Genomic DNA, 12475 nt, shown 5'->3' with positions numbered 1-12475 from the left:
GAAAGTAAAGATTTGCCTTCTAGGCTGAGCTCGTCGCACCTGGCTTCCCTAGTGCGGGTTGCCTCCTCTTTGTGATTTGTGAATTATTACGTAAAAGCAAAGATTTTTCCGTGTGCGCATTTAAAAAATAGTTTTCTTTAAGAATTTTTTTTTTTAAAAAAGAAGCGCGTGACCATTTATCTTTCCTCAATTGCTACTGACTTGAAAGTGGATATAATATCTTTAGGTAAAAGTTCACATGTATTGAGTATACCTTAAATCAATAAGCATATAATTTATGTAAATGTAAATTGATATCATTTAATCTAGTTAATTTATTTATTAAACCACTTAATTACGAAAAATTGAAATATAATTTGATATGAGTATCTGACAATGGTAAATATTCACTATATCTTCGTATCCACGCAGAATTTTATTATATTTTAGAGAGAACAAGTAAAAATGTTACTATGATTTCACATTGGCCTGATTATAAAGAAATATTTTCATTTTTCTTAATTATATTATTGTTACACCAATAAAATGGAAATGATAGTAGTAGTTAGCTAGTTTATAGTCAAGCAAAATAATAATAATAACTGAAAGAAGAGAAGAGAAGAAATTCGGGTGAGCCGTGGCCCGTGAATTGGAGTCTGAGTTGACCATCAACATCAAATGTATAGAGTAAAGCCAAATTCCAGACTATAATTTTGTGGGCACCGACCGACCAATTAATGCAATCTACTCATACATACACAAACCAAAAGGAAAATATCATTGATGTTTTAATGAGCGAAAAAATTCGTACATAAATCAAAATATACGATTTAACGCTAATATTATAAATTTTTTTACTTGAAAACAAAATGAAAGTTCTGACCGATCAATCAATTTACTAAGATTTTTATGCTTATATTATATTGAATACTTATTTAGCAAATGAATTTGGTATTAATATTAAATGATGTCACTATTCATTGTTTTCAAACTATGAGAATATCCATAATGGATGCAGCCTTTGCTCAGGAAATTTGAGAAACATTAGAGGTTGTTGCTAGGATATATAACACATAACAAATTTAGCTTGATACTGCAAGTCAACAATAGGTCTCCAAATAAATGCCCCGTACAACAATATGATGTCCTATATGGCACTCAAGTAAACTTGTTCATGCTATATTAGGTTGTCGAAATGGGGATCTAGATATGTTAGATCAAGCACCTTATGAATGTCAGCTAGACATATATGGGAAACGTCTCCAGATATAAACTCATTAACCATCCCATCAATCTCAATTGCACTGTATCCAGGTGTCTTCCTGAGCCCTCGGTCACCAATTCTCCTCCTGATTCGACGTGCATCATCACATTGTCGAGCTGCTAAATATATATTTGATAGTTGAACATAAGCAGAATCTTCTTCAGCTTCATTGCCATCTTCTACCAACAAAATCTCTTTGACGGCAAGTTCTGCAAGATTCACGTTGTTGTGATTTCGGCAACCACTTAACAATGCTCCCCAAACAGAGGCCCGTGGTTTCATTGGCATCCTTCTAATAAGCTTAAGTGCGTCATCCAATCGGCCAGCTCTGCATAACAAGTCCACTACACAGCTGAAGTGCTCATGTTCCGGTGTAACGCCATATAAAGATTCCATCTCATCCAACAAACCTTGACCTTCTTTCTGAAGCCCTGAATGTGCACATGCTGCTAAAACTGCAAGAATGACAACACCATCAGGCTTAAGCCCATCAGCCACCTGCATCCTCTCCAAACAGCTTAATGCTAGCTCAGGACGACCATGGACAGCAAATCCTCTAATCATTGTCGCCCACGAATGCTTATTCCTCGTAGGCATGCTCTCAAATACCTCAGAAGCCAGGTTAATACTCCCACACTTAGCATACATATCAACAAGAGCAGAGCCGATAAAAACATCGTATTCCAACCACTCACTCTTTGTAACATGCTCATGAATCCATTTTCCTTGCTCAAGAGCACCCAACTGAGCACAGGCCCCAAGTGCTGTGGTCACACAGTACTCATCTGGACCAACTCCACGCCCCAACATATCTTGAAAAATACTCAATGCCTCCTTTGCTAGTCCGCTTTGAAGGTGTCCACTCATAAGAACATTACATTGAATAACATCAATATCAGTAATTTCATCAAACACCTTACGAGCATCATCCAATGCTTTGCAGTTCGTGTAAAACCGAATTAATGCAGTCTGTACATGTGCATTTGACGCAGAAAAGGAATTCTTGATTATCCAACTGTGTATTTGTTTACCCTCCACTTCCAAAGGACCGTTAGCGCAAGCGATGAGAAGGAAGGGAAATGTGAAGCTATCAGGAGCCGCAGCGTTACTGGTTTGTACCATGAGATTGAAGTAATTGAGGGAAACTTGGGGTTGTGGGCTGCTAGAGTAGGCTCGTATAAGGGCGTTGTAGAGGAACGCATTGGGAGTCTGAACCTGGGCAAAGATCCGTGAGGCGTAGGAAAGGTCGCCGGAATTTGAAAGGGCACAAAAATCGAGGAGCTTGCTGACGGCGTAAGTGTTGCGTTGAAGACCGAGGGTAATGTAAATGGCGTGGATAGCTTTGAGTTGACGCATATTGTTGCACTTTTCTGCCATAGACATACACCACTTCCATATTTGGAAGCTGTTGTTGGTTCTCACTACGACAAGGGCGTTGCTTAGACAGTTCATATGCGCGCATTGTCAAGGACGAAAGCGGCGGGAGGTCTAAAGAGCAGTTGATTCCCTGTGAAGAAAAGCTTAAAACTCGAATTGGCTACCAACTGGGTCGTGTGGCGCCAAAGAAAATAACTTGTTCTGGTGTGGCAAACTAATAGAACTAGAGTGCTACCCCTTCCCTTTTATGCATGGAAACCTCGTAGCTCGACTAGACGAAACATGCTTTATTGGAGTTACATTCATTTCTAGAGCTTGAATCTGAGAGTCCAAGACCATTGCACTCATTCATGAGTGTTTTGTTATACCTATCAAATTTGATTTGAGTAGTTCGTGATCTGTACAGATCAAAGTGCAGAAAACCAATGAATTGAAGCTAACATGAAGCAATAATACACCACCGCCACTTAAGCAAATAATGTTATTCAAACTAAAAAGTACTCTGGAAACCAACTTTAAAGTTCAAGTAAGGACAACAATCTCATTAATCTTTTTTACACCCTCTTTGTCCAATTTGAAGCAAATAAAGCGTAAACTTCAAAGACTTGACAGCGATTTGGTTCTACTGCTAGAACTTGTGGCATGTCTAGATTGAAGAACATCGGCCAACTACCTGATATATGAGAAAACTACGCAGCAAGCTGTGCTAGGTATGTCTTGTCAGTTCTTTAGCTGAATCCAAGTGCTTATCGAAGGAATCCAAGCCACAACTTCAGATTTCCCAAGCTGACATTACAGAAATTTGACCTCAAACAGATGCCATTGCAGTTGGAGCAAAACAGCATTAGAGCAAACTGCTAAATAATCATGTTGTACTACAGAAGTATTTAACCCTTTCACAACAAGATGAGGTTCCATATGTAGATATCATATACTGATCATGAAAACGTTCACAAGAATTTCCATTGCACAAACATTGTACGGCAATCTCTATAAAATTGGTGTAAATAGCCGGCAATTGATTTCAGAGTACTTTGAGATACAATAAGGAACTCAACATGTGACAATCTTTAACGTCCTTGGTTAATCTCAAGCTTTACTTGCTTCAGCATAAGCAGGATACTTCCATATACCCCAACCCACCAAAGCCATCACCTGACACAGTTTTCAGCAACTGAAGAAATAAGATAATCTCATCAAAAGCACCTCGGCGTCATGCCTATTACTCAATCGGGATATAAAATTTCACAATAAGCATCAGTAATATATATGAATTGAAAGTTGAAACCTGTGAAATCTGGATAAGTATCATGTACAGGTTGATGGCTTGATCAGTCTGGCACGTGATAATCAAAAGAGATTTGAGGCTATCCTTGTGCTAAATGTTGCTTTAAAAACACAGAAATGGAACAGAGCAATTATATTTTTCCCTCTCGTCCTCCCTTTATCAACTTTGGCCTAGGCTTCATAGGCTTGAGGAAAGATGCCTGAAATTTAACCATACTTCTTAAAACCTCTATCAAATTTGACTCTATACTGATTCCATTAGGCTCAAGGATCCGTAAGCAATGCGCTACTGCCTCCATAGTACTCATGCACCCACTAAACGGTTCCTTCCTGAGAATTAAATCAGAATTGAAGATTGTCCCACCGTCATTGCCAATATCATAGTCTAAGTGAACCTGAATAGCAAACTTGGACAGAAAAGATAAGCTTGCTCGCATCATCTCTCGGGCATGCTTCCAAGTTCCATCAAAAGCAATCAAGACATAATTAGTCATCTCTACAGTATTTTTAGAGGACTTCCAATGGTTGATTTCCTGAGATGGTGAAGTATCAGCACCTGGAAAAGCCACGATCACATGAAAATATTTCCATTAGTTCAACAACCAGATAAAAAAATCTGAGAGAAATAAAGGAAAGGAAGAATATTATTTCTCTTGGCACGTATCCTGCAGGTTTGAGAGGTGGGGGAACGAGACTGCCACTCCAAGGATTGGTGTATATTGAAAATGTGATCATTTACAAATATTTTCATTTGACGTGATGGAATAATTATGGCATGAGGATCCAGATAAATAGTCAACAGAAATTTTGTCCAAGGATGATTGAGTTCTAGCTCTAAATATACAGAGTTTGGCCTTGCAATATGCCAACCAATAAACAATTACTCATGTTTAAGCTTGACGACATGACCACATGACCACATTCAGTATCTTTTTCTTTTTTAAGAATTTATTTTGGTATTATTGTCAAAGGGGAAGGCACTAAAGTCTACTGAAGCTTTAAGAGAAAAGTGCAGTCCGAGGCATGAGCTTCAGTGAAGAAAAACGCAAGTGAAAAGAACAGTTAAGAACATATACATGTAATGGAAGAAAACTAACCGTAAATACAAAAAGACGATTATATACTTGAGTAGCAAAACAAAAAGATTATTTGAATCAAACTGAAACCTTAAGATCTATTGTTTCTTTTAATATATAATTAAGATATAAACAACTCCACAAAGCTCACACAAATATCATGGAGGACCATAGTTCCAAGATCCCAATATTCTCTACGTACACGGAGAGAACAAAAGCTTCAGTCCTCAGGATAATTTTATTTTAGTAACTATCAGTCTCATCTTCCAGGTACCATTAGCTTTGTACATAGAGAAGCAACACACGATAATACCGGATTAAAAGTAATGAATTTTCCATAAGCACAAACCTATGCATAATGGCTTTCCTTATACCTACAAAAGTAAATATATTTTCTTGTTTTCTTTACTGGTGAATCATCTTCCAATTGTGGGAGCATTTTTGTGTTTTTCTTTCTTTCAAATATTAATCTAGCCTGAAACCACGGCTACCAAAAAAAAATCAAACTTTTTGTCAACACATAGATGTCTGCCCACAAAAACATTCATGGAATTCAGTTAGATAAAAGTAATCTGCTGCGGTCAAGCTGTTGAGCGAATCACGAGACAGCACTTTTTTCAGATAAATTATCAAGAGACAACAACAAAAACTCAAAACTCAAGATACTTGTACAATATGAGTTTTTGTAGTCTTTAGCTGAAGTAGTAAATTGTTTTCATACTTGCCCTCAAACAATTATCAATTTAAGCACATATGGGAACTACACAAGATAATTATACAAACAGTTCATACCAGGAAAGAGAAAAATAGCTCTGCTGGTGAAATTAGGGTTTCGAAGAGCATCATCATGGAGAGAATCTAGAATGTCGCAATCACCGTAGCGTAATCTCCGGCCAACAATAACATCGCAATTGTCTAGGCACTTGGATAGAACAGGAACCGTAGCGAGCTTGTGGCGCTGCTCGTGAGGGTGGTGAAGAATTACGATTCGAGTAACAGTGGTTATCGGATCCGATGGGATTATGTTGCATAAACAAACTTTTACTGGCCTATCACAATTAGAGCAAATCTTCCGTCTATCTTGTTGGTGGCCATCGGCATAATCGCCGGCTAGAAAGCAGACGGCGGCACAGTTATCCAATTGGCGATCAGAGTCCATCTGTTCTCACTAACGGTCAGCCCGCTTAACAAATAGGGGTCGTAACGGGGCAAAGCCGAAGCGGGTTTCATTCTTTTTAAATTGTTTGAAATCTTATCTTTTAAGAAATCAAATAAAATTTTGAATTTTATTGTATTTTAAATTAAAGATATATAAAATATATTAAAATATTATTGAATTTGTAGTTTAAATATAATAACTTGAGATGGGTATGAAAAACTGAATCGATTGAAATTGAATAAAAAAATAGTGGTTATTGATTTATTACTATAAGGTTAATTTATTTTTTTTAAATGATTTTATAAATGGAAGTATACTATCCTATTTGAGTTTTTTTTCTTCAAAATAATAAAATGTTGCTCTCTTGATAGGCCAAAAGTACACGAGTAAAAATAAATAGAAAGATTAATTAAGTTTTAATTAAATTAATCTAATTACGTATTATTTTCTATAAAGAATTTAGGAACTTTTCTAAGTCCTAATCTCTTCATTTACACAATCCAGATCAAATAAGTTTTTAGTTTTTTCCTAACTAGGACTACTATTGGTAACCCTTAGCATTAGTTTGATCACCTCATATTTTTTTAATTTCTTCAAATTTGAATTTGAGTTATTGTTCGTGTTTGCACAATGGATGACGAGTTCTACAGAGTTGTAGAGAAATTTTCCTTCTCTGTTGAAGTCCTTAAACCATGAAAGAATTATTAAGTGTTACCATTATTGGGTTGATTCAGAGTCCAAAATTTTGAACATGATCACGGAGTTATTCTCCTCGGGCAGCTTAAAAAAGTATATTCATAATGGTGTTGGTGTTGATTTGGTGAGTATCAAGAATTGGGGAAGACAGATTCTGCAAGGTTTGTGTTTTCTCCATAGCCAGAGCCCTAAGATTATTCATCGAGACATCAAATGTGACAATGTGTTCGTTGCTAGTGATGGGAAGCAATTTGGGCTGGCTGTTTGTATTATGGATGGTGATTTTGTGAAAGAAAAAGAGCCTAAATGTACCCCTGAATTCATGGCTCCAGAGTGCTATAATGGAGAATACAATGAGTTGGTTGATGCATATTCATTCGGGATGTGTCTTCTTGAGATGGTTACCGGTGAATATCCATATATGGAATGCAGGAATCAGATGCATACATTTAAGAAAGTGTACACTGGTGTAAAGCCAGTGTCTCTTGGAAATGTGAAGGACTACAGAGTGAGAGATATTATTGAGAAGTGTATACTTCCCATGTCTGTTAGGCCGTCTGCAGAAGAGTTGCTGAAAGATCCATTCTTTCTATACAATGGTGGATCATCAACATTCGAGACTTGTGCTCCTGTTGACAATATTCTTACTAGTCATGCAATGAATATTAGGCATTTATATCTGGTGTGATGATCGCAATCACATGTATTTTACTTTAGGAATACGGTGTATACTAGATTGATATCCACACATTCTTCTCTTGGAAATTTTCTTACAGAAGCCAGGAGCCTTTTCTTTTAAGAATTTGTTGTTGTATGAGAATTTAGTTTCATATCTATTGAGAAAGTAAATGAAAGCAATTTTTCATTTTGGTTTTTCCTTTATTGTGAATGTTGTAATGAATGTTTTGTCGTTTATGAGTTTTTCCTAAAATTTCCCTTTCTTCAGCTTTAAACAAAAGAAGTTGAGTATATCAAGTTTTATGGGTACTGTCAATTAGCCATAAAACACTGGCTAATAGAGACAGAAGAAAACACTTGATTGCAAGGAGTCACGGTGGTTCATCAGTTAGAATGACATACTTAATAGGAAACCAAATATAAAGATTATGGTTCTGGTATGAATTTCATCGATTTGGTGTATACATCCAAAATCGCCCATGCTTCTAGTCTAAACTCATTAAAATTTCATTATCTTGAACAAAATCTGCAGTAATTACAGATGCAAAACTTAACCAATAGCATGTGGCATGCATCTAGAAGTGTTGCAACTTCTTTCACACGGAGATGGAGAATTCTACTTACTTTTGGCTGATGCAGGAACTACCACAACATTCATATCCGCGTTGTTTGGAGGCAATGCTAAACGGAGTGGATATAGATTCCCATTGAATTTATTTCGTGAACAGACAGTAATATCATCCATCCCTGTTATTTCCTCCAACTTTTGAGTCAGTTCCCCTACACTGTGCCCTTTGAATTGAAAAGATGGCCCTTCCACTGCATCATTTGCATATCCATTTTCATCAGCCACATGGTAATAGATCAACCGACCTTCAGACTTCACCGTGGAAGCATCAAATGCATCTCTTGACTGAAAAATTAAATAATGGAGAAATAAATAACAATCACATCTCATATTGCATTATGATTGAAGAACAAAGACTTAGCTGTTTTTCGAGTAAACTAACCTCACTCTCATGATATGTAGGGGATGTAAAATGAAAAGAAGAGCTGGAATTATCGTCCAATCGTGATTGAGGAATAATTTCTGATTCTGGCAATATTTCAACAATATCCACTTGCCATAAGATCCAATCGTGATGTCTATGAGGTATATCATGTGTAATTGAATTTCGCCAAGGGGGTAATCCACCATTTGCGCGTAAATAATTCCCATATCTGGTTTTAAGCTTCACTAAGAATCCATCCTTCATTGGTTCCCACTCAATTAAGGAATCTAACTTTTTAGGCAAACTCTGAACAACTTTACAACCCGTAACACCAAAAAGGAATTGATCATCTGTGGCTGTTAGATATTTTCCATAACAACTCTTCAACCTGATAACATTTTCGACTTCTTCAGGGAATTCAATTGTCCATTTTGCACCCTGGGAAGTTCCATTGCGATCTTGGTACACCGTTTCTTGATCAGGATCTGCTAATAAGAATTTGTCATGTCGGCTTTTTAGCCTAACCGATTTAGCTTTCTGGAAGAATTCCATCCCAGAATTCTGCAATGGTTTAAAAAAATTGCAATGATCAAACAACGCTTTATAAAACTAATTTTTATTTTTAAAAATCTAGAAATTCACATGTATAGTGATTCTTTGAGTATTTAGAAAGAATGTTCCATGTGGATGGACACGCGAAAAAAGATCTGGAAATTTATCAAGTAACTAACAATGGAAGCTAAAGGCGTTCATTAATGGTTATTAAAGTAATGTCACATGAGAGATGAAAATAGTAATCTCACGTTTTAATCTATTTATCTGATTTTGATTTGACACTAAATTTATTTTTTAAAAAGTAAATGGACTTTTGAATCTTATTTTATTAAATTAAACAAATAAAATGTATGTAAGTTATGTTATGAATAGAAAAATACTATTTTTTTAGAATAAACTAAAAATATAAGTAAGATAGATAAATTAATAAGTTGTATATTAACTTTTTTTATGTATATTTTTCTTTTATTTTTGTACATTGCCTTGGAAAAAGTTTGGCATATCAAAATGTTTCGAAAATATTTTCTGTAAGAAAATAAGTTTGAAAATGACATATTTAAGAAAAGTAGAAAAATAAATTGCATATAACCCAACTCCTTTGGAAAAAACTTAATTTATTGGGACAACTTCTTTAGTCGCTCGACAACTCCAGTTGTACAAGAACTTTATAACTTATCTAGATAATTTCAGTAATTGTTCAGACAACTACAAAAGATTTTATTAATTTAGTTTTTTTATTAATATTAAAAATGAAAAAGTAAAAAAAAAAAAGAAAAGGAACCGACCACTTATCCTATTTTTTTTAATTGAAAACTTGTAAGAAATTTAGCTCATTTAACTGTTCCTTAAACTACACTGAATAATCAGTATCATGTGATTGAGTAATTACTTGACTAGTATGTCAAACTGTATGATGACGTTCAATTGTACACCAAATTTACTCTCCAAGGAGGCCCTAACTTTTTTTTTATTTTAATCTTGCTGTCACTTTAGACGTTAACCTTTTTAATGATTTTGACTATTGAAGATTCGATATACATATTTTCAAATTACTACAATTGATCGACATGGCAAAATAAATATTCCAGCCTTGCATATTGACCCTACCAAATTAGGTTGTTGACTAGTACGTGGCCTAGTGGAAGAAAACAAGATATTTTCCATCGTTGCTTATGTAAAAAGGATTAAACATATTCACATTATTGACTCAATTTAGCCATGTCATTCATGATTCTACAGACGATTATATAAGTTAAACTTATCGAAAAATGTAGTACCTTTGTGTTCATAGACCTCTTGGATCGGTAGTTTACGACATTTGGGGATCCAGTAGGAGAAGTTGTGTAATGATCGAGCACGGAATTGAAACTTGACGCTGGCGATAAACTCGTCGATACTGATTCATTAGTATCTGAAATAGTAATGTCCACAACTTCTACTCCCCACATAACCCAATCTTGAGTAGCTGTCCTGTTAGGAACATCATGTGTTATAGAATTTCTCCATGGTGGTGTTGCTCCATTAGCCCTCAAATATTTCCCTTCATTTGTTCTAAGCTTCACATGAAATCCTTCTTTTATTGGTTCCCATTCAATTGACCCATCCATATTCTTTGTTGAAAGAGCTTGAACAACTTTTTTACCAGTCATTCCCAAAAGAAATGGTTGTTCAGTTGCTGTTAGGTACAGCCCATAGCAGCTTTTCAGTCTAATTAAATTGTTTTTTCCGGCAACTAATTCAACTGTCCATCGCGCCCTGTGCGATGATCCGTTTCTGCTCTGTCGAACAGTTTGTTCGTCTTCATCCGCCAGTAGGTACTTTCCGAGATGGCTCTGAAGTCTAACTGCTTCAGCTCTGTCGAAGAATTCCATGCCATTCTACATTCATAGATCAAAGGAAGCATCAGATTAACTAGCCAAAACAAAAGTATAAAAATCAAATCAATTTCCAAATTCGTACGATTGAGTTATGACACATTTGTTTAAAACTATAACTCATTTATTGATTTTTATCCGTTCAAATTTAATCCATTTGTGACCACTAATTGTCATACCTGTCTGGAACTTGAACATGAAGACCGATCTGATGAAATTGATGGACAGCTGGGAATTTCAGAAACAGAGCGACGAATGTTAGAATAATCGTTAAAATCATCCTCCGCAAAAGAAGAAAAGGTCGATAGAGTTGAAGGATAACTCTGTAAGGATTCAGAATCCAGTACAGATATATCAATCACATCCACATCCCATAATACCCAATCTTGTGTAGCAGTCCTATGAGGTAAATCATGAGTTACAGAATTTCTCCATGGAGGTGTTGCTCCATTAGCCCTCAAGAATTTTCCTCCTCTTGTCCTTAATTTCACTTGATATCCTTCCTTTATTGGCTCCCATTCAATTAAACCATCCGCCGTGCTACCTGGTAATGCTTGGAGTACTCTCTTACCCGTCATGCCAAGGAGGAAAGCGTCCTCAGATGCCGATAAATATTTGTCATTGCAACTCCGGAGACGAATGAGGTGAGGATTGCCTTGAACCATTTCCACCATCCAACCTGCCTTTTTTGATGACCCATTACGGCTTTGACGGACAGTTCTTTCGTCATCATCGGCGACAAGGTATTTGCCAAGATGACCTTTGAGCCGAACAACTTTAGCTCTGTTGAAGAACTCCATTATCTCTTAATTTTTGTAAAGCAATTATTTGTTTGGTACTCCCTGCTTCTTATGGTCAGTTATTTAAAGGACTCTGCTTTCCAATACTATTCTTTCGTTTTTTAATTTATTTGTCTTATTCTAATTTGTTACTGTTCTATCAAATTTATCTTAAATCTTATTATGTTGAACATATTTTGGCATATATAAAAATAAAATCAAAGAATTGCTAGAAACAAAATTTAAATGGGCTAAAAGAAATAAATTAAAATCGAGAAATTGTACTGTTCAAATCGATGACTTGGGAGGGTTGACTTCAAAAATTCAACTTTTTTTGGATGCTTTGGGCACGGCACATGTTTCCCTGGCTCTAAAATATATTTGAAATTTCAACTATAGGAAACAACAATTGGGCTAGTTGTTGCGGCGTACAAATGGAAAAAAAATATATATGTCGTTTAGCTAAAAAAAAATTAGAGGACCAAATTAACGTTGCAAATTATATTGTCACCTGATCAACAACTAGTCGTTGAATTTAAATAAAAGGAAAAAAAGAAAAACTTTCAAATTTTATCAACTCGGATGGAAAAATTTGGCATGGTAAATCAATATCAATCTTTTAATTGAAAGTCGTTGAATTTAAATAAAAGGAAAAAAAAAAAAACTTTCAAATTTTATCAACTCGGATAGAAAAATTTGGCATGGTAAATCAATATCAATCTTTTAATTGAAAATACAAGTATGAATTTAATTAGAGGT

General features: G+C 35.5%; 4 protein-coding genes across 4 annotated transcripts; 1 reads left to right on the top strand and 3 right to left on the bottom strand.

Annotated features, from left to right (window-relative positions):
• Positions 1-1046: 1046 nt before the first annotated feature.
• Positions 1047-2900, bottom strand: LOC112940028 (putative pentatricopeptide repeat-containing protein At3g28640). The gene has a single exon (XM_026029571.2). It carries the CDS (start codon positions 2693-2695, stop codon positions 1157-1159), a length of 1539 nt encoding a protein of 512 aa, XP_025885356.1. The 5' UTR covers positions 2696-2900; the 3' UTR covers positions 1047-1156.
• Positions 2901-3033: 133 nt separating this feature from the next.
• LOC101261564 (tRNA-uridine aminocarboxypropyltransferase A) lies at positions 3034-6220 on the bottom strand. The gene is made up of 2 exons (XM_026029572.2): positions 5776-6220; positions 3034-4463 (listed from the first exon to the last, which is right to left on the bottom strand). The coding sequence occupies exons 1-2, from the start codon at positions 6140-6142 to the stop codon at positions 4039-4041; spliced, it is 792 nt and encodes a 263-aa protein (XP_025885357.1). The 5' UTR covers positions 6143-6220; the 3' UTR covers positions 3034-4038.
• A 673-nt stretch (positions 6221-6893) lies between these two features.
• LOC101246689 (serine/threonine-protein kinase WNK8-like) lies at positions 6894-7526 on the top strand. The gene has a single exon (XM_004233638.1). The coding sequence runs from the start codon at positions 6894-6896 to the stop codon at positions 7524-7526; it is 633 nt and encodes a 210-aa protein (XP_004233686.1).
• Positions 7527-7918: 392 nt separating this feature from the next.
• On the bottom strand, positions 7919-11889 carry LOC101261868 (uncharacterized). The gene is made up of 4 exons (XM_004232199.5): positions 11117-11889; positions 10341-10940; positions 8527-9069; positions 7919-8429 (listed from the first exon to the last, which is right to left on the bottom strand). Exons 1-4 carry the CDS (start codon positions 11735-11737, stop codon positions 8133-8135), a joined length of 2061 nt encoding a protein of 686 aa, XP_004232247.2. The 5' UTR covers positions 11738-11889; the 3' UTR covers positions 7919-8132.
• Between the last annotated feature and the right edge of the window lie 586 nt (positions 11890-12475).

This window comes from Solanum lycopersicum, chromosome 2 (assembly GCF_036512215.1).
Source record: "Solanum lycopersicum chromosome 2, SLM_r2.1".
Lineage (NCBI taxonomy): Eukaryota > Viridiplantae > Streptophyta > Magnoliopsida > Solanales > Solanaceae > Solanum > Solanum lycopersicum.
The sequence above is the reverse complement of the archived record's forward strand: the minus strand, read 5'-3'. Positions and strand labels throughout refer to the sequence as shown.